The 20,850-nt window shown below is 47.2% G+C and overlaps 2 protein-coding genes across 4 annotated transcripts; both read right to left on the bottom strand.

Annotated features, from left to right (window-relative positions):
• Positions 1-115: 115 nt before the first annotated feature.
• Positions 116-12,264, bottom strand: LOC144203552 (synaptotagmin-2-like). 3 transcript variants are annotated; one of them, XM_077727065.1, is made up of 9 exons: positions 12,060-12,264; positions 5,248-5,496; positions 5,023-5,183; positions 3,601-3,735; positions 3,176-3,343; positions 2,944-3,111; positions 2,724-2,841; positions 2,491-2,624; positions 116-1,773 (listed from the first exon to the last, which is right to left on the bottom strand). In XM_077727065.1, exons 2-9 carry the CDS (start codon positions 5,456-5,458, stop codon positions 1,558-1,560), a joined length of 1,311 nt encoding a protein of 436 aa, XP_077583191.1. In that variant the 5' UTR covers positions 5,459-5,496; positions 12,060-12,264; the 3' UTR covers positions 116-1,557. The 3 variants fall into 3 exon arrangements, with proteins under 3 accessions (XP_077583191.1, XP_077583194.1, XP_077583192.1); XM_077727068.1 differs by having other exon boundaries at positions 3,601-3,723; positions 12,060-12,263; XM_077727066.1 differs by lacking the exon at positions 12,060-12,264 and adding an exon at positions 7,743-7,877.
• A 3,365-nt stretch (positions 12,265-15,629) lies between these two features.
• mybphb (myosin binding protein Hb) lies at positions 15,630-20,721 on the bottom strand. The gene is made up of 12 exons (XM_077726469.1): positions 20,394-20,721; positions 19,345-19,413; positions 19,067-19,201; positions 18,828-18,995; positions 18,103-18,191; positions 17,659-17,854; positions 17,463-17,602; positions 17,244-17,403; positions 16,910-17,046; positions 16,655-16,841; positions 16,527-16,578; positions 15,630-15,761 (listed from the first exon to the last, which is right to left on the bottom strand). Exons 1-11 carry the CDS (start codon positions 20,653-20,655, stop codon positions 16,547-16,549), a joined length of 1,575 nt encoding a protein of 524 aa, XP_077582595.1. The 5' UTR covers positions 20,656-20,721; the 3' UTR covers positions 15,630-15,761; positions 16,527-16,546.
• Positions 20,722-20,850: the final 129 nt, after the last annotated feature.

Below are 20,850 nucleotides of genomic sequence, written 5' to 3'. Positions count from 1 at the left end.
AAAAATGTGCAAGGGCCAACTAGGGTATTTAATATACCCCCATAATATATATTAAATGGGCGTATATTAAATGGGTATTTAATATACCCCCCTAAAAAATGAGACAGGTTGAGACTTTTTGTTTTGTTCAGCAGTTTTATTATAAAAAAAAAGGACACAAGAGCACAAAAACACGTTGTAATCATAAGATGGGCGCTTTAAAACATGCTGGTATTTACACGGTACGTACGTCCATGCTTTAGCCTATCAACAAAAGAGCCGGACGGAAGACAATGGCGCTGGATTCCGCCACAAAGCGCTCAGCGCGGGGAAGCCCAAAGACAGCGTTAGCGTTAGCACGAACCCGGAGCGCCACATCAACGTTAGCTTCTGTGTTTCTTTTTGGGGTTCTTTGGCTTTTGATGAGGAGGAGGGTGTGCGTCTCCGTGATGACAAAACGCTGCATGCTACGTAACATTCTTTGCTAAAATAACGTCCTAGCTACCCGCCGGCGACCTTTGAACTTGGACAAACTAGCGTTGGATTAGCTACTTTTGCTGAACTCAGAATTTGGAAAATTGCCCTCAATTTTTGGAGCTAGCTGCCAAATCCATCCTCCAACCAAACTACCATGTTAAATTGCGCCTTTAAAAAATGTTTTTATGTAGAATCGATCAAAAGTGAGTCGGGTTGTACACCCATGCGCTCATTTCCGTATGCGTAATTAGCATCTTTGCTAACTTGAGGCTAATGTGGATCCCTTCAAACAAGGGTTTGCGTTAAGGTCAACTCGATTTGTGATCATTTAAAATATAATATTTAGATATTGTTTAAAAATTGGATTCAAAGAACGAAATCAAAAGCCCTAAATATTCCATTTTTAATTGATGTTCAATATTTTTCTCTTATTAAAGAAAATCTGTTTTAATCATTATGTTCCATATTAAAGTGCAAAACTGAAAATATTTATATATATTTTTAGATTTTACCAAATGATTTTTGAACTAGAAACACAAAAAATGGATAAAAAATTTGCAATTATTGATTTAAAAGGGGAAAATCAGAAAATATGATAGATCTATATCTATCATTTGAATTTGATCCTAAAACAGAAAATCGGCACTCATGATTGACTTTTCCGGGCCGCCCAAAGTGATGCGGCGGGCCACATTTGGCCCGCGGGCCTCCACTTTGACACCGGTGCCTTAAAACTTCAATTCTTCAAAACGACCGACATGGCCTATTTGTCAAGAATGAGCTAAAATCTTTCCTAAAATCTGCCTATTTGCAAAGTGAGTTACGCAAAGCCATGAAGATGTGGCCATGTAGCATGCTAATAACCAAACCCGGACTTTAATCCAGCTCGGACTTCCATTGGGGGGAAGAACCGAGTTTAGTCGGGGGGGCTTCACTTGATAAGCGGACACTAAGATGCCAGAGCGGAAAAACTCCCACGACGGGGTCCGACTATTCTAGTTGTTTGCTGAGCGGGTTTTTTGGTGACGGGTCGGGTCATGCAAAGTTTCTGGCTAAAGGGCTGGGACGGCGGACGGTGGAGCGAGCGGGTCGGCGGGACGCTCACTTCTTGGCCGCCAGGGACGCCAGCTGGCCGTCGATGTCCTCCTCGGGTTGCAGGGCGTGCCACTGGGCGATGGGGCGGCGCGGGTTGGCCAGCATGTCCGACCAGTGCTTGAGGCCCAGCCCGGTGGCCTTGCTGCCCACAAAGATTTTGCCGATGGCGTCGTTCTTGCCGATCTTGTCGTAGTCGAACACCGTCACGGCCACCAGGATTTTCTGAAATCCACGTGAGGCCCGTGTCAAATAGGGAATGTACTATTTCTCTTGTATTCTGAGCTTTAGCAACTAGAATGGAATTTGACACAAACGCCGCCTTGTGGAATTTTACAGCAATGACAGGTTAAAAGACGCGTCATCTATTACGTCACCGCCCATTTCTTGGGTCAGGTATTCCTGCCTAAAGTTTGTCTCCGCCTACTTTCAGGCAGTGTGGACGTTTTGCTCTGTCCAACTGCCCAGTCCCCCTTGGGGAGGGGGGGGCCGCATAAGAGACAAAAAAGCAGTGGCCATTTTGAAAAACGACCTGCCATTTCACCACTCCTGAAAGCCAACGGAGTCTAAAACTATTCCATGCATGATCCTTCCTCTCCTTGAAGATTATGTTGATGTTGGGGATTAGCCCAAAAGGGGAACACCCCAGAAATGGAGCTACGGGGTTAGCGACACAAGCTGCTAACTTGCTTAAAGCCCAGTACCTAGCTAGCTGTCAGTACGGATACGTTAGTTTCGCTAGAACTAGCATAGCAGATTGTCCCGTTGGCTAACGAGGCTTGTCGCTAACACGCGCTGTTAAAGCAAAGCACCCAGCTAGCCGTCAATACAGATACGTTAGCTTCTCTCAAACTATCATAGCACATTGTCTCCGGTATTGGAGTCTATTGACGAGTGTACCTTCAAGTAGTAGAATCCTGCAGTTTCAAGACTTTACCCTACCTGCATCTGCTCCAGAGGGATTTCAAAGCTGAAGGACTCATTGTAGTAGGGGTTGAGGGTGTTCTTCTTCACCGTGGTCTTCTTCTTCTTTAGACGTTTACCCCCCTGCAGCAGCTGGATCTTCACGTACGGGTCTACGGGACAAGACACATGTCCGGTTTTTGGTTGCCATGTAGTCAGACTAACACCAACCACTGACTGTAGTAGCATTTGTGTTAAAATTATGTGCGTACCAGATAATCCGCAGGCGTCCATCTTCTTCAGGTTCTTGGCCTCCAGGATGCAAACGGTGAGTTTCCCGGCGGTGGGGACGTAACGCAGGGATATGCAGATGTCCCCGAGTTTTTCCGGCTGAAACGACAAACGTGGCAGACGTGACGGGTACGAAGACGGTACGGGATTTGATTAGGAACCAGATGGGATCTCCAGAAACGGCCAGAAGACGAGGGTCACCTCCTCTTGATCGGCGCTCTCCAGGTCCCGCCACTCCTCGATGGGTCGCCCCAGGTCGATGGTGTTCATGGGTAGCTTGACCTCGCCGATGACGTCGTGCTTGGAGAAGCGGTCGTAGTCGAAGACGGACAAGGCCAGCGTTTTGCCGCCCAGTTCTTCGTAGGGAACCTGAAAAGAAAACCAAGGTTACAGAGTCTCTCCAAAAAAAAGCATTGGATTGGGTCAGGCTTACCTTGAAGACAAAGGTCTCATTGAAAACCGGGTTGAGTGTTTTCTTGTGGACTTTGGTGTCGTATTTCTTCTTCTTTTCAGGTAAGAGCAGGACTCGAACGTACGGGTCGGAAGTCCCGCCCGAATCCATGGACATGAGGTCCGCCGCTTGAAGGATGCCCACGGTCAACTGTGTGCGTGGAAACAAAGGCAACGCGATTTATATTTTTCCTCAGACGCTGAAAAAGCATCACCATCAATCAAGGCGTGTCCAATTTTTCAATGTCAAAAGCGTCTCGAAGGAAACGGCAAGTCCAAAGAAAACAAGGCTACGCCATCTGTCTTACATTCGACATTCTGTCAAGTGATTAAAACTCTTTGCCATGCTAGCTAGCGCTATTTCTCTATATTCATTTTGTGTTAGAATATGTGAATGAGTGTCCAGACCTTGGTGTTCTCAAAGTCGTAGTCGATGGAGTATTGCAGTTTCCCCAACTTCTCTTGCTCCTTCTCCTCTTCCTCCTTCTCTTCTTCCGTCAAGCCGGTCTCCCCCTCGTCATCGTCGTCGTCCTGAGTTTTATCCTGTGGCCATAAAACCCCAACGTGAGAAGACCCACCATGGGGAATCTGATGCACCCCTCGTACATCTCTGACATGTCACGGAGAACCAACGAGTGTCACGATGTAGACGTTTTTTTTAGTGACTCCGTCACCCCCTTTTGAACTCTCGCGACATGCCAAGGCAGTACGGGGGCCGCGGCATGCGCGTTTCGTCAGCATTCCATCACTTTCCTTTGCAAAATGTTAAGGGACAATGGGCAAGGGGTAAACCATTCCGACGCCAGGCCAAGGGATGTTTTGGGAGGTCCTCTCCAGAAGGGAATGCTCACCCTGGTGCACCTCTGGTCTACGTATCATCCACGTTAAGGAAACTGGATCGTTGGTGGCAAGTGAGAGACTGCGGAGGAGAACCAGGCTCTCTCAGGTGGACAAATTTCCAGGCGGAAATTGACTTTGGCAGCCAGGGAGGCGCCACTAAAATGTGGCGTTTTGGACTTGAAATGGGTTGTTTGGAGGGAAAACGATTGGACTCCCCACAGTCGTCCTTTGCCACAAAGCCACCAAAACATGCCCTGTAGCACATGCATCCATTAATAGTTCTAGACATTCTCTCCGCGGTCTGGATCGGAGCGTTCCATTGGCGGTCCCCAGGGGGAGGGGAGGGAAGAGGAGAGGGGACGACGCCAGGTGGCCGGCAGACCGATACCGGCGGTTGGGGACCGCTAAAGTCCGGGGGACTCAAAGAGATAAGTAGCCATTCCAGAGACCCGGTCAATCCACCTACCGTAAAAAGGGGCGGTCCACCGCGGTGGAGACAAAAAAAAGAGGAAGAAAAGCAGAGAGAGGAAGAGAAAGAAAGACATTCAACGCACCACACGACAGGAAAAGAGAAAGAGAGAGCGCGCTCAATAACACGCTGGCGGCAAATGGATGGCGTTCGTTAAGGAGCCGCCATGTGGGCGGCGTTGGATGAATGGACACGCCGTCTTTTAATTCATCGTCTGCCGCTCGATAGCACCAAACAAAGTCTGCCATTTTTCACCGCCGTGGCGGCGTAACATAAAACAAGGAAGCGGAACGTGGGCTAACTGGAGAGTTCAAATCCTCGGGAATAAGAAAATGTGCTTAACCACTAGAAGATGATGTGACGGTGTTGTCTTGAACAGTTGAAGGGTTAGCTTGGCGTTAGCGCCAAGTTTGAGTTGTTCTTACAGTTATGGGGTTAAGCTTAGAATCGGTAAAACTGATAATGACGTTGGTTTTGTGTCAGGCTAAGTTTGAGTTTTGGTTCAGAAGGCGTACTGGTACCTCTCCACCCTCCATATTCTTCATATTGAAGCCGTCCTTGCCCTTCTTGCCCTTTTTGTTCTTCTTCTTCTTGCAGCAGCATTTCTTGATGATGCAGAAGCAACAGGTGAGCACCAACAATGCCGCCACCACCGCGATGGCGATGAGAGCCCAGGGTGGAACTGCACAAAAACCAGAAAAGGAGGTCAGTTCGAGTACGCCGCCATGTTGCCGAGTCGAGCTCACGTGGGATCTTGTCAATCTCGTTGAGGAATTTGCTCTTGATCTCCTCGAACATGTCGTTCTTGCTGATCTCCGTGTTGTTGCCGGAGCTTTCCGGCGCCGCCACCGTGGACGAGACGGCCGCCGGCGTGGCCACCGTGCCGGGCGGGGCCGTGGCGCCGGTGGGCTCCGACGCCGCCACCGGCTGCGCCCGCCTGAACAGGTTGAACTTCATTGCCCAAGGGGACGAGGCGCTGGCCTTCTACTGCTGGCCTAAAACACACAAATTAGACAAAACATCTCAGTTGCGATCATCATTAACATATGGGTTAGCTGCACAAGGGTGTAAGACTTTAATGTCAACTCCATTTCACGTGGGCCAGAACATTTTAGATATTATATCTATATATTTTTACTAATTGGAGCCATCTTTTTCTAATAATTGACTTTTTATAGTCAATTTTAACGAAGAAAGGGACTGTAGTTGTCCAATTGATCCACTTCAAAGGTGGTTGAAACCCAACTGGGATTGTGGCCCATATGCTAACCCACTGGTGTCAAAGTGGCGGCCCGGGGGCCAAATGTGGTCCATCGCATCATATTCGGCGGCCCGAGAAAGTCAATCCTGAGTAATGATTTTCTGTTTTAGGATCAAAATGATAGATATAGATGTATATTAAATGTCCTGATTTCCTCCTTTTAAATCAATCATTGTCATCTTTAATCCATTTTTTCTGTGATTTTAGTTCAAAAATCACTTTATAAAATCTAAAATATTTAAAAAACTCAAAAAACGGAATATTCAGGGATTTCAATCTAGTTATTTTAATCAATTTACAAAAAAAAAATCTAAATATTAGATTTAAAATGGTCTGGCCCACGTCTGAGACCCTTGCAATAAACTGTAAAAACAACAAAACAATTTTGAAGGACCAAGGTCTTTTCAATTTGGGTCAAAGAAGCGAGCGAGCTCAAGACGACTCGACAACGCCGTTAGCACGCCATACAGTCGGCGATGGATGGAACGGATTCCAAATGGTGCGTCATTTGGGATGAGGCCAAGACTTCCCGTCCAAAGTGACGGATGGACAAAAGTCGGAGCTTCTCGGGGCGGAACCATCCGGCGGAGACGGACGAGGCCGACTCCAGATGGAGTTAAAACAATCCTCCGGGGTGGAACGAGGGAGGGACGGCAGCCATTTAATTTCATTTGAGCTGTTCTGTCTTCGGGGCTAGCCAGCTAGCGCTAGCAATGAGTCCAATAAAACAGCGGTGGTGTAAATACCACGGCGCTTAAATAACCGCAGTGTCCTTGAGGAGCTTCGGTGCCAAGGGTTCAATTCCCAGCTGGCGAGGGAACATTCAACGTTAATGATGTTAAAAATCAGACCAAAAAAAAATGAAGAGCTTAAGCTCAATGCCGTCCGTCTCCGTCACAACTGCCTAGCCCCCGTAGTCAACATCAACAGCCTCCAGCACCCCCTGCGAACCTTGCCACGATAAACGGTGTGCAACATGAATTAGGGCACGAAAACATGTGGTCCCGGACGCGGCCCTATTTGCAAAAGACTGGTCGGCATTTATGGAATGGCTTGGGGAAGACGCCAATGACATTTGCACTCTCATTTGCTCGCCGCTTTGCCAGTAATTGATCAAGACGCCATAACATCACATTTGCGGCGCCATCGCTCCGCCGATCCGCCGGCCTTTCATTTTTGTTGCTAAGCAATCTCGAAAGTGACCGTCACCCAATCGGCCGCGACCCCCGGCCATCCAGCCGACCAATCTGCGGAACGGTAATTGCCCGGCCGCCCGGCGCCGCGCCATTCCGACCGCAACCCCAACGGCCAAAGTTTAACGCCCCCCCCCCCTCCATCCCACTCTTACGTCCACAGATCCAACAAAATAAAATAGCGGATGCTAAGCTTCAACTTCTCCAAGTTGAGTCGTGTGGTCCATGTAATAAAATGACTTTTGTAAAATATTAATAAGCAAAGTATTTCTTCATTGCAAGCAAATACCAAATTTTCACGACTATATGACGCATCGCATATAAAGGCGCAGTGTCAGTAACGAGTGCTATTTCTGTATTTTAAACACACACAGGGCGCACCGTTTTTATAGACGCAGCCAGGCAAATAGTAGCTAGCTACTAGCTAGCGTTACTATTCCAACGCTGCCTTCCATACTTCGTAAAGCTGTGTTGATGTCATGTCCACAATCCATTGGGTGTATTGACCAAAGAACTACATATCCCAGCAGTCACTGCATTACCTTATCTACAAGGAAAATAATAGAGGATAGTGTACCCTTTCCACTCATTTATTTGATTTTATCATGATAACAATTTTAATTTTTGTTCAATATACAAGGCGCACTGGAATATAAGGCGCCCAGTCTATTTTGGAGAACATTTGGAGACTTTTATGTGCGCCTCATAGTCGTGAAAATACGATATATGTGAGACTAAAAGTGTCAATTTGTTAGATGAATCCAAGCAAAGAAAGCATGAAACTCACGTCCGGTGTTTGCGCGCGTTAGTTTTGGCCTTCACTTGCTCCCCAACATAGTGGCGCTTATTCCTTGATAAAAAGCCCAGACTGCAGTCTCCTCTCGCACTTGGCTTTACTGCAGCAACACACTCCCTCCCCTCACTCCTTCCTCCTTCCTCCTCTTCCTCAGCCGATACTCAGCATCCCGTGTCACGAATACACACACACACACTTAGCACACTCCCTCTTTTAGCTGACTTTAACGTCGGTTCTCATCAGAATGCACGATGCAGCACGTGATTTCCCTTTTTGTTCAGGATGACTAATAATGGCGACAAATAACAACGGTGTGCTCAAACCAACTTGACGGCTCGGGCAAACTTGCCGCCTTTCCACCGAGGAGCCGGAATGCGGCGCAGGAAGGCAAACGGAAAGTTGCCCCGTTGTTACATCATTTTACGGGGATGGGTTTTATTAACGTGAGGGATTTTATCGGCACTCCGGATTGGTTACCAGGCAATTGCAAGTCACCTATAGGTCAGAAATTTGGTGGCCATTTATAGACAGCGATGCCGAGAAAAATGGAGAAAAATCATCGTAAATGTACTTGTTTATTTTGTAATTATTACTTGTAATACGAGAATTTCAGGTGCTTTTAAAATACATTAGGAATTTAATCAAATTTGAGTGATTTCCAGCAAAAAAACAGAAGCCATAATAGTCCTCTATTATTCCAGTGACCTTTTGACCTTTACCACTCCAAGTTCCTTTTACAAAATCACACTCAAATGGCGTTAAAGTGAAACTGTCTGAGGTCGGAGTTCATTCATATATTTTGGAAATATCCCCAAAACATCTTTGATTAATTAAAAAAAAAACACTCGCCAGTATTTCCGATCAATTTCATCTTCAACAAATTATTCTTTCTTACAACACCATAACATTAAAACTCCAAATAAACAATGATATATTTTCATAATTTGCTGCTGCGGCCTAAAAAATTACACGCAACTAGCATATGCTACGCTACACAATGCTACATGTCGGATAACAACAACAATGACTTTCAAAACAACAGCAATAAAACCCAGCACTATACGCTAATTTTCCCTCAACCACACCCACACAGGGCACACCCGCCATGCCAATTTTTAGCACAATGCATCCTGGGATATTGACCTGCAGCTCACCCTTGCGGAAAGCTTTGGGGAATCGAGCTAACTCTCTGAAATAAAGGCCATAGGACCAGTAGGGATATCACAGCTCCAGATGCTAAAGACAGAAGGTGTGTTTGTGTGTAAATGTGTGAGAGTGTGTATGAGAGTGTGCGTGTGAGAGTGTGTGTGTGTGAGAGAGAGAGGCTGCAGGATGTGTAAAAAGACTGCACCCTCTGTGCTGCAATGCAGGGGAGCAACGTAGCGAGAGGCTGCTTGCTACTTAGCGTCATTCCTACTTTTCATTCAATGGTGCGCACACACATTTGATTGGCTAGCGTATGTCCAAAAAAACTTGAAGGATTGGTCTGTGTTTGGTCATATCATCTATCATTGTTGATATTGTTAGCGATACCAGTGCCAGGGGATCGATACTCTCTGTTTCAGGCTTGGTCTCGTACATGATTGGACACTGTGGATGACTGATGTCATGTTTTCAAAATAGAGTTCTACCTCTACTTACGAATGACTCTTAGGTACCAAATGTTCAGGTTACGAATGCCCTTATACGCAAATGAATTAGTCGAGATGGGAAAAATCCAAATTACGAAAATAAGTTAAAAAAAAGTATAAGCATTTCCTTTTACATGATTTTATTTTGAAAATATCGCGGGTGCATTGATTCTCACTTTAGAACAAGGCTACCCTCGACTGAGCTCTCATTGGCGGTCTCACAACAACCACTATCCATGTTTCAAGATTCTCTATGACATAGCTGTCCACTTTAAATAAATTCTACCCTAATTAATGATTGCAATTCCCCTTATTAAGCAATTAAAAAGTGTACAAATACAACACAGCACATATTTTCACACACACAAACGGGGCACACATAAAAGTCTAAAATGTACTACAAAGCAGACAACTTTTGGCTCTTTTCACCCTCTGGCGGACAAAGACTGGTAGTACATCTCCCATAATAACTATTTCAGTGGGGTTGGGCACATTTTCATCTGCTTTATTAACTTTAAGAGAATAAAAAATGTCCTGATAATTTTCTCTCGTTTTTTTGTGTTTCCTCACATCTTTCCTACAAAATTGGGACACTATGACCAATTCTAATGGGTTTAGTCGGTAGTTGTGTGAGGACCCTGGAACCAATGACAGAATTTACATAGAAAGTACAAATCTATGTACCAAATTTTCAAGGTTTAGCAGAAACATGACACAAGAGTTGGCCAGAGACAAGAAGCACCTGACGGCAATTCACTAATTAGCCTTCCGATATACCCCCGCACCCACAGTGGAATAGTTTAAGGACCAGGATTGGACTTTCAAATAGCTGTAGTAGTCTAAATTCTAAGGTTTCAAGACAGTTGACAAGTTTTAAGACCAGGACAAAGCCAGGGATGGGAGGAAGTGTCCAAGCCGGCAGGATTTTCATTGACTCCACAAAAGCCTAATTGTCATCATACTCAGTTTCGTCATACGCAGCTGGGTATGATCATAATTAGGCTTTTGTCCAGTCAATAACGATGACAAAGCCTGTGTCCAATGATTTGGCTCTGAATCCAGCCGAGAAAGTCTCAAGTATGCTGGGAATTGGCCTGAGATTGACGGGTCAAGGTTTCATGCTAGGACATAATGTTCCTGTTCTGGAGTTTGTTCCACTGACGGACAAGTAAGTGCATTATTTTCGACGATTTCTAAAATCTGATGGCTGGTTATGGGCAACATGGAAATGAGCGAATATTTCCACTGCGGATTGACAGTTTGGAAAAAAACTGGGGCCGGGTAAATCATAATGGATGTGACATTTTTCAATATGCGAAGTGAAAGCAATCGGGCCAAAATGTCACGAGAGGAAGGGGGAGAAAAATTGAAAATATTCTCAATCGCCGAGGTGAGATGCTAAAAAAAAGTCATTATTTTCCGTGGGTCTTCCGCTTGAAATTTCCCAGGTGAATTCCCTCTACGTCTGTCCAAAAGAAAAACCAATACGGCGTTTTCAATCAGCAAAGCCCGGTCGTAAAGCGTCAAAAATAGCAATGGAACTGAGGTCCGACGTGTCAAACTGGCCCCAAAATGGAGGCCGTCCAAATTGGAGCCTGTCCTTTCTCACAAAGTCAAACCGGACCAATTTTCGGCTATTCTGGGGTTCTGGTTTTGATCCCGTGTCGGTCCTCCTGTGTGAAATTTGGATGTTCTCCCTGACTGGGTTTTCTCGGTTTCCTCCCAAATCCCCAAAACATGTATGCTAAGCTAATTTAGCATGCTAAATTACCCCTAGCTATGAGTCAACATACTAGAAGAGACAACCAACCAATCATCTGTCGCTAAGGACAATTTAGCATCCAATTAGCTTAGCATGCATGGATTTGGGATGTGGGCAGAAACCCGGGATCAAACCCACAACCACAGGACTGCGAGGCAGATGCGCTAACCACTCCCTTAGACAGATACCAAATATGATTTGTAATAAAACCATTAATTCATTTTCTGAACCACTTTTCATTACTATCAGTTGGAAGGGGTGCTTGAGCCTATCACAGCTGACTTGGGGCACCCTGAAATGGCGGCCACCCAATCACAGGGCACGGGGAGACAAAAGGACAACTCATCATAGCTAGAGGCAAATTAGCCTGCTTTTGGAATGCGGGAGGAAACCACGACAACACACAAACTCTGAAAACCCAGCCGGGATCGAACCCCGGACCCTAGAACTGCGAGGCCGATGCTCCGACCACTTTACCACCAGACTGCCCCGGGACAGAAGTCATTTGAAGTCATTCCTAAGCCGGGGCCATTTCCCCATCACGCCATCGTTGACCCTCGCGGGACGGACGAATGCGCTAATGAAGCGGCGGCTAATGATACCGCAGGGGCCGTGAGACGCCGGCTCTCCTTTGCCTGCCGCTGTCTCAGCACTTTTGACATCTGCAGTCCACTCGGGATCCTCCAGTCAGGAAGTTACATTGATTTTTTTGTGTGAAAAAGACTAAAATGGGGAAGCCTTTCCACACGGCATCCTATTCTCTCCCGTACACACTTTTGTTTGGGTTATGTAACGCGACACTGCAGCGTGCGGCCAAGCGAGCGGGGTTAGGCTCCCCCCACCGGCCCTAGCGGCCCCCCCACCACCCACCGTCCCATGCAGCAAAAGTTCCCGCGGTGCGGAGAGCGCTCTCACCTGGAATCGACGAGGAGGAACCCAAAAAAAGTGGAGATTGGCCCCCAAATCTCAGTGGCTGCGACACATGTTCCGCACGCTGTCCGCCAAGATGCTTGTGCAGGTTTTTGCGTGTCAGATGCCCGGCGACCGCTCAGCACATTTTTCCATCACACTGACGAGACTCCGGCGTCGTCCCTCTGCTGTATTTCCCGGCGCTCTTCTGTCATTGGTCCATCAGACGTGAGGGGGAGGGGCCGGTTCTGCGGCGTGTTCTTCACCCTCTCCTCCTCCTCCTCCTCCTCCTCTTCCTCCTCCTTTTCGGTCCATGCGGATGCTGCCGAGTTGGGGCAATCGCCGAGAGGGAGGAAGGTAGAGAGAGAGATAGAGAAGAGGTCCGGTTGGTGCCTTGGCGTTTGCGTACGCGGGAAATTGATGTTGGGCCGGCGGGGGTGCTGCAGTGACCATCTTTGCGATGCCAAGGCTGTCATTTGTGGTGGCTAGAACATTCTAAACAGTGCCAAAAAGAGCCTGGTGGACCAATGGTGTTGACCTTCTAGGTCTAGGACCATGTGTGAGGTCCAAAGCTAAGTCGAAAAGTCATTCCAAGAGCTAGGAGTGTAGGGATAGAACTATGACCTGCAAACCTAAGATCTAGATTAGGATTCCACAAACTAGTCCTGTTTTTTTTTTAGTTCCATCTGATCCAGCGCACTGAGGTTTCGCTAAAACCGGCAATAGCTTATAAAAGACGTAAGATTGGTCAAAAGGTGTCCTTGTTTGGTTGGATTGAAACTCTAGGCCCACAAATGGTCTATGAGATCCAAAGTTAGAGATCTTACTTCCAGAAGACTAGGACTACGACTTAAAATCGGAGGTCAGGGGGTAGGACTAAAGGCGTATTCAGACCAGGAGTGCATAGTTTGTTTTCTTTGCCACAGGATAAAATATCTTTTGTAGTTTCATGCAGTTCCAAACAAAGCGGGCAGGTCTGAATGGGTCCTAAATCAGGGTTTTAGCATGAAAAGCTAGTTTAGGTCATGGTAGTAGCTAAAACAATGCTATGGCTGGTTAGAAGTAGCAAAAAGGAATATTGCCAGAACTTTGACTCCCAAATCCTCCCAAATCTGCAAGCGCTACTTCCAGGAACAAAGACTAAAACCCACAGCGCTTTATCCGGTCTAATCCCAAGTTTAGGACAAAGACAAGGCCTGAAGACAAGCACCGTGACTTCATCTACACTCCAAGTTTCTAAGATTTAGAGTCAGGATGCTGTATAGATAGAAAGTCTAGATCAGGGCAGGCAAAGTCCGGTCCTGGAGAGCCCCTTTCCATACCTGCCTCCTCTAGCACACCTGAATCAAATGATCCAGAAGGTTGATACCGATCCAGATGATTGGATTCAGGTGTGTTGGTCAAGGGGATAGGGGTTTCCCAGGTCTGGACTTGGACACTCCTGGTCAAGATCTAGTACCAGCGTTCAACTTGAAGACTAGTATTTTTGTAACCAAAAACTGCTCAAGTGCTAATAAGACAAGGCATGCTGGCCATTATAATTAAAGTCAAGACTTCAGCAACAATATTTTTCAAGAGACAGCGCAAGAAAATCTCATTTCTCTGACGAATGTGGCCCGGAGACGGAAATCAATGGTTGACGTACGATTTGCCTCCAAACAATCCCCGAAGCCGTTTTCACCAAACGCCAGCAATCAAGTGTCATTTATTCATTGCAGCGTCTGAAATCGATAGCCGGCTGCCTGCCTGCGTGCACGTTGGAGACAGAAAGCTGTTAGCGAGCGCCGTGCCGTCGTCCTCCTCCAGAGAATACAGAAAAATGGAAGACGCCCTGACGGAGAGTACTTGCGGAAGACATTTTTTTTTTACCCAAAGGAAAGAGAAATGGCGTCAAAGGAGAATCACCAAAAGGGAAAGGATTCCAATGTGTCCAACTCTGAAGATTGATGAGGCGTGGCCGGCTCCCGGTGCCAGTTCCTCCATTACGGGGATTAAAGCACCCCCGGGAAGAAGGCCAAGGACCTCTCCGACGTTTGGACGTCGCTCTGCAGTTTGTTTGCGGTCACGTTTTGAGGGGCGGCGCCGGGAATTTGGCCATTTTGGGGGTCGGGGAATGAATCACGTCTTTGGGATGGACAAAAATACAAGACGTGTCGCCATGTTTGTAGTCCCTGGTGAAAAGAGGACTACAGAGAATGATGTCAGAGGCTTTCGGGGCTATTTGCGCTCGCTCCCCGGGTGCCACAGTTTGACAACGAGGTCACGCGGTTGGAGAATTCTGCCTAATTCAAAAGGGCGCCGGGGACCAGGAAACAGGGACGTCTTACAAATCACATTTCTTTTGTGGGGTTGAAAAAAAAAGTGGGAATATGAAAAAAGGCGAGATTTTACTGGAATTCAATATGTACCAGTTGACTAAAAAGGTGCACAATGAGCAATCAGCTACTGAGTGGGCTAACTCCAATCTTTATATTCTTAAGACATTGGCGGCCATTTATGCTAATAGTCGTCAAATCCATTTTGGGGGATTAAAATGGCCGTTTATTAATTTTGCTTACTGGGTCCAAGAATGGGCTAACTCCAAACATGTCCTTTTTATCTCATTTGCTGCCTTTAATAGCGACTGCAGTCCAATAGATGTTGATTAACATTGACCATGAACAATTGAAAGTGTGGGCTAACTCCACTTTGGCCATTTTTAACCCATTGTCCTAGCAGTCATTGGGAAGATATCTCATTACTCTTAACTGGGTTAGTTTTGCAGGGACCGATCACAGATGAGAACTACAGAGAGCAACAGTGGGCTAACTCCACTTTGGCTATTTTTAACCCGTTGGTTAGCAGTCATTGGGAAGACATCTCATTACTTTTAACTGGGTTAGTTTTGCAGTGGGTCTGGTTGACTAAAATGATGAACAGTGAGCAATTAAGATGCTGAGAGAAAGGGTGGGCTAACTCCAATCTACTCTTACTTCATTGGCTCCCATTGGGCTAACTCCAAACTTGTGTTAGCTTATTTTCTGACATTAATAGTGACTGCAGTCCAATGGATGTTGACTCACAGTTGACCATGAAAAAATGAAAACCGTGGGCTAACTCCACTTTGGCCATTTTTAACCGATGAGCTAGCTGTAACTGCAAATACATCTCATCACTTTAACTAAGTTAGTTTTGGAGTGACCAATCCCAGACAAAACTACAGAGAGCAACAGTGGGCTAACTCCGTTTTGGCCATTTTCCAAAGAACGTTCCTGAAATCCAGCACAGCTCGCTAACTCACTTGGCAATTTGAAGCGGCGCAGGCATACAACCTGATCATCACTATGCTAGCAATTCCGCGGCCACATAGCTGCACGGCCGCCCGACACGACCCGTTGGCTGCCGGACGTCGGCGTGCCCTCGCCGCCATGCCACGAATTTATGGCGGCCGCGTGCTCTCGAATTAGCGAACATGGATTTTGTTTTTAGGAAGGATCGTGTAACCTACAAAACTAAGCCGGCGTACATCGGCCAAAAACCACCGCGGGAATTCGGGGTGCCACAACTGCCGTTAGAAAAGGTTGCCAGACGCTGGGAAAATGGTCAGACAATGTTTATTTGGACACGCATGGATCGTTACCGAACAAAAAAGGCGGCGGACGGCCATCAACCACCAACTCTGCCGTTTTCACTGTACACGGGAATTGTCTCCGGGAATCGGGAAGCTTCCTGCAACCCAAAGAAAAGCCAATTGAAATCAAAGATGTTGATTATGGGAGGGAAAATCTAATTTTAGGCCGGGCTATAAGCGTCCAAGCGGCGGCTCCCGCGACTCCTAATTTGGGAATCGAACGCGCGGGCGTAAACAGGTGTTGGCTAGCCCAGTCCACGCTTGAAGGTATTTTACGATTGGAGAGGCTGGAAAGAACGCACTCTAAATGCTCTTTAGAAAAAAAAAATTTGAATGTGTGGAGGCTGCCAAAATGTCTGCTGAGTCACGGAAACGTCGGCGAGGCAATTTTGTGGATGATGTCGTTCAAATAAATCAAAGTCAAACTTGAATCTTTAGTAGGATGGCAGTTTTAACCGAGGTTTTTATGGATACAATTAGACATTACATTTTTTTTAAATTTTTTGGCAAATCCAGACAATTCAAAAGGGCTTATTTGACGCATTTTTCTCTCAAATAATGTCCTATTTTTCGCATATTTACAAATATCCATTGATTTGAGAAGACATTTTGGTTTTAGTTTAAAAGGAAGACTGTATTTTTTTGTTTATTTAATTTGTTTATGAAAGATAACAAATAGACAAATATGCTGATCAATTTAAGCCATTTTAATTTTCAAGATTTGATGGAAAACTTGAACTTAAGTCAATATTCCTGTTCCCTTTTTAAATTTTAAAACAATATCATATTTAATTTACTAAGGCTAAATGTACAGACACGAGTTGTTTTTGGTCCCAAAATAGAGGTATTGTGCATTTTCTTACCTGGCTGAAAGCAGATTGGCCTATTTCTTCTCCGCCTCTACAATAACTGGCTCTGATTGGTGGAAAGACATGGGGTCAGTATTGCCCGGCCCCCCCTCAAGACGTCTCGGCGACATGTTTGTACTGACGTCGGACTTCCAGCTTGCAGCTGACCATGACCTCGCCGTGGTTGTTCTTGGCCCGGCAGGTGTAGACGCCGCCGTCGAAGCTGACCGGCTTGCGGATCTCCAGCGAGCAGATGCCCTGAACGCAGATCTGACGGAATTTCGGGTCGTCGCCGATCACCATCTGGTTTTTCAGCCACTCGATTTTGGGCTGCCGAAGAAGTAGAAGAAAAACTTTGGATCCCGCCCGCTAAATACACACACGGCCATGTATCGTACCTTGGGGTATCCCCTGACGGAGCACAGGAGCTTGGTGCTGTAGCCCACCGTGGTGGCCCGGTTGGCCAAGGAGGTGGTGAATTTGGGCGCCTCCGTGAAGTCGTGCTCTTGGTACTCGGGGGTTTTGGACTCGATGCCTGCAAAAGGAACCAGAGCCAATGTTAGTCATTTTCCAAAATGGAGATTTTGGACCTACCGACACAAGTTTTTCCTCTAGTCTGTGGAGTCCCTCCAAAGCTCTTTCAGCAATAGACTGCTGCAGGAAGGAGCAAGATCCTTCCTCCCATCAGCTGTCAGGCTCTTTAACAAAATAAAGGGGTGAACGTGAGCTCACCCAACTTGACGATCTTGGCCTCGTCTTTGGTGACGGCCGCCTCTTCGCTGACGCCGCACTTATTCTCAGAGAACACCCGGAATTTGTAGGTGTTGCCCATGATCAGGTCGGAGATGGTGGCGTTCAGTCGGTGGTAGTGCTCCATCACCGTGAACCAGTCCTGCGGAGACCGGGGTCAGAACCGGTTCCAACCCCAATCCCCCGTCAAACGGTTCTTACGCCGGTCTTCTTGTCGGCCTTCTGGACGGTGTAGCCCGTGATTTCCGTGTTGCCGTTGTCTTTGGGGGCGCTCCACTCCAAGGCCACGTTAAAACCCCACGTGTCCACGATCTTGACGCTGGCCGGGGGTCCGGGAAGTTCTGCGGGAAGACCGCCAGTGGGAGAGGGCCGATCGGGGGGCGACGTCGGCACCTACCGACGATCTGCAAGGTGAGCGAGGCCTTGTCCTCAAAGTCGTCCACTTTGACGGTCATCTCGTAGACGCCCGAGTCGTCCCTCTCGGACGCTCGGATGAAGAGGATGCTGTCGCGCTCCATGGTGCGGATGTTCACGCGACCTTTCTCCAGCGGCTGCCCGTTTTTGCTCCAGCTCACCACCGGTTTGGGTTTGCCCTAAAACAGGGGGGGGGGGGTTCCACACTCGGGTTGGTTTCATTGAAAAAATGGATTAAAAAATAACAATGATTGACTTAAAAGGAGGAAATCAGGACATTTAATATACATCTATATCTATCATTTGAATTTGATCCTAAAACAGAAAGTCACCACTTATGATTGACTTTCCCGGGCCGCACAAAATGATGCGGTGGGCCAGATTTGGCCCTCGGGCCGCCACTTTGACACAGGCTTTTGGCACTCACCGTGAAGGGGACAGTCAGGTTGATCTTGTCTCCGACGTGGGCCACATAGCGCTGCCTGAGGAAACGGGGGAGGCGCACTTTGGGCCGATCTGAAGGGTTCCCAACAAAAATTGCACGTTAACTTACAAGTGGATCCTTTAACCATAATTGCTAGTTAAAAACAAACATTCTAATCTGCACTAAGCGACGTGGATGGCCATTTGTTGGGGGGTAGGGCTGTTTTTAAAGGCAACATTTTTTTTGCCCGCTTCCTATATACATGTCGACCCCCCGCGCGCTATTTACGGTTCCGACAAATGTCGCGACGCGGAATGCGGCAGGTGCTTCTTGGCTGGAAATCCCGGCACGTTATGATGACTCCGCGCTCCAAATCAAGTCTTGTGCCTACGTCATCATGTCAAGATTCAATGTTGATTTCAAATGACTGCAAACTCATTTGCCATTCGAGATCATTCAGCCGGATGTCAATCAAAAATGTCAACAAATCCTAGAATCCTTAGAACGGTCCAAGTCGGACCCAGAAGGCCATTTTGTGTCGTTCATTGAGGGTGCGCCTTATAGTCGGGAAAATACGGTACATTTATAATCACCATTTGAATTAGAAAGTCGTGTTTGACTTTCCCGAGCCGCACGAAATGATGCGGCGGACCACATTTGGCCCCCGGGCCGCCACTTTGACACACGTGGACTAGAGTATAACTAAGGTGTTTACGGTGTTGTCTTACCTGCCACCTCCTTGACCAAGACGGCCTCGGGGAGGGTGACGGGCGGACTCCGCCCACCGGCGTTGACGGCGACCACTCGGATCTTCAGCCGGTCGCCGGTGGTCAGGTTCTTGATCATGTAGCGGCACGACTTCTGCGGCTCCCCGTTGGCCGACTTCCAGTCTTCGGCTGGGAGGGCGGGCGTGGGATTTAGTGGGGGGAGGGGACGATAAGACGGGCGACCCCCGACGCCCACTCACTTCCGTCCTGGCACAATTCGACGACGTAACCGTCCAGGCCGGAAGAACCCACCACCTCCGGTTGGCTCCAGATGATGGTCACCGAAGTGTCGTTCTTGTCCTCGATGAAGAGGTCTAGGGGGGCGCTGGTGGGCTCTGTGGACAGTCGTGGCAGAACTGCTTAAAAAATCCAGCCTATCAGTAACCTCAAGATGAGTACTTTAGCGGAGATCCAGATTTTTCAATGCGCAATAACTGGCAACAATGCTCCGTCTCCCCCCCGGCAAGAAAAGTGTTACCTTTGGGCGGAGGTGGAGGCGGCGTGGGGGCTTTGGGTTCTTCGGGCTCGGGGGCTTCGCCGCCTTCACCTGAAACACAAACATTAAAAATGGTTACATCATTTTCACATCAAAATTAACTAATATTACTGGTATATATTTTTTTATTCATTTTCGAGGCAGCAAAGCTACTTGTATTAAGTAGCATATATTTACTATGAAGTCTTTTATTTAGCATGTTGCTAGCACTATTGCTCTTTGTTTTTTACTTGATATTTTTAGCTGCTTTCTTTGACTAAACATCACAATAATAAGCAACTAGGAAACTCCCATGTGGCACATTAAAACTGTTTAGCATATCAAGACACTCTCATTGTCTAATTAGCTCAATGGACAGAAAAAAATAAAACAGAACAGAAAAGCAAATGAAAAAAAAATGACAACAAAAAAACTATTTTTTTATAGACTTAAGCATATAAAGAAACTTCCCCTTTGTCTAATTAGCTGAATGGGACAGGAAAAAAAATAAAAATCCCATTTTATATTTTTTTATGATTACATATTTTGTATTCAAGCAATGCTTTTGAAGCGTAGCTATTTTTAACAGTAATGCCGCCGAGGGCTTTTTCGAAAAATTCGAACTTTATTGAAGACGTTTCATCTTGGTGGCTTTTTTTTTGTAGCGTGGCTATTAATAAACGTTCAAATGTGGGAAAAATAAATGAGCGTGTGTTGGGGGCGGCGGGCAGGTGTTGGTAATCCAACACGCAGCATCTGGCGAGGTGTTATGACTGCTCCCACTTTTATTTTTAATGATGCTCAAGTGACAAATGGGATCCTAGCAATTCATATTCATCTTTTGCATAAGCCAAAAACAATCTAATTCGTTTTAGCCAAGTCTAATGCTGCCAAACCAAGAAAAAAATGCTTCGATATTGCAACGGAACATGATACTTTTGTTTTTGGGGGTCCCCTGCCTGCTGCCTCATCAGCTGAGATCGCCTCTAGCACCCCCGCAATCCTTGTGAGGATCGGGGCTTGGGAAATTGAATAAAAGTCCAAGTTCTTACCTTCTGCCGGGGCAGCTTGGTCCCCTTCGGCCGAAGGGGTGGCGGGGGTCTCGCCGTCCTCGGTGGGGGGGACGCCCTCCGCTTGGGCGGGGGGAGGCGCCTCTGCCGGGGTGGCGGCCTCGGCCGGGGGGGCCTCCGTGACTGGAGCGGGCTCCGGGACCGGCTCAGGGGGCGCCACGGGGGCCGGCTCGGGGGCCGGCGCAGCCTTTTCCACCTTTTTGAGGCCTGGTTTCTTCTTGATGGGGGCTGGTTTGGTCGGCATGCTGACTGGCTGGCGGACTGGCGGGTGGCTAATTCCCAAACGCCACAGCAAATGCAAGTCCTGAAAGTGAAAAGTGCCGGCGTGCGCCCTGGGGAGGAGGCCTTTTACATACTCTGGGGTAGATAGGCCACGCCCCCTTAGGAAGGGACAGGAGGTGGAGGACGCAATTTATAGCCGGGACAAGCTCCAGGCCAC

The sequence above is a fragment of the Stigmatopora nigra genome, chromosome 10, assembly GCF_051989575.1.
Source record: "Stigmatopora nigra isolate UIUO_SnigA chromosome 10, RoL_Snig_1.1, whole genome shotgun sequence".
Classification (NCBI taxonomy): Eukaryota; Metazoa; Chordata; class Actinopteri; order Syngnathiformes; family Syngnathidae; genus Stigmatopora; species Stigmatopora nigra.
This window is presented reverse-complemented; position numbering and strand designations above follow the sequence as displayed.

Bases quoted from the DNA above. Each gene is read 5' to 3' on its own strand.
- mybphb (XM_077726469.1), bottom strand. From the start codon at position 20,655: ATGCCGACCAAACCAGCCCCCATCAAGAAGAAACCAGGCCTCAAAAAG. The intron at 18,996-19,066 runs GTGAGTGGGCGT...CCGCCCTCCCAG, and splicing joins CGAATTGTGCCAGGACGGAA to CCGAAGACTGGAAGTCGGCC. The intron at 17,855-18,102 runs GTGAGTGCCAAA...CCCCTGTTTTAG, and splicing joins ACCTGACTGTCCCCTTCACG to GGCAAACCCAAACCGGTGGT.
- LOC144203552 (XM_077727065.1), bottom strand. From the start codon at position 5,458: ATGAAGTTCAACCTGTTCAGGCGGGCGCAGCCGGTGGCGGCGTCGGAG. The intron at 5,184-5,247 runs GTGAGCTCGACT...GTTTTTGTGCAG, and splicing joins CGAGATTGACAAGATCCCAC to TTCCACCCTGGGCTCTCATC. The intron at 2,842-2,943 runs GTGACCCTCGTC...TTGTCGTTTCAG, and splicing joins AGAGCGCCGATCAAGAGGAG to CCGGAAAAACTCGGGGACAT.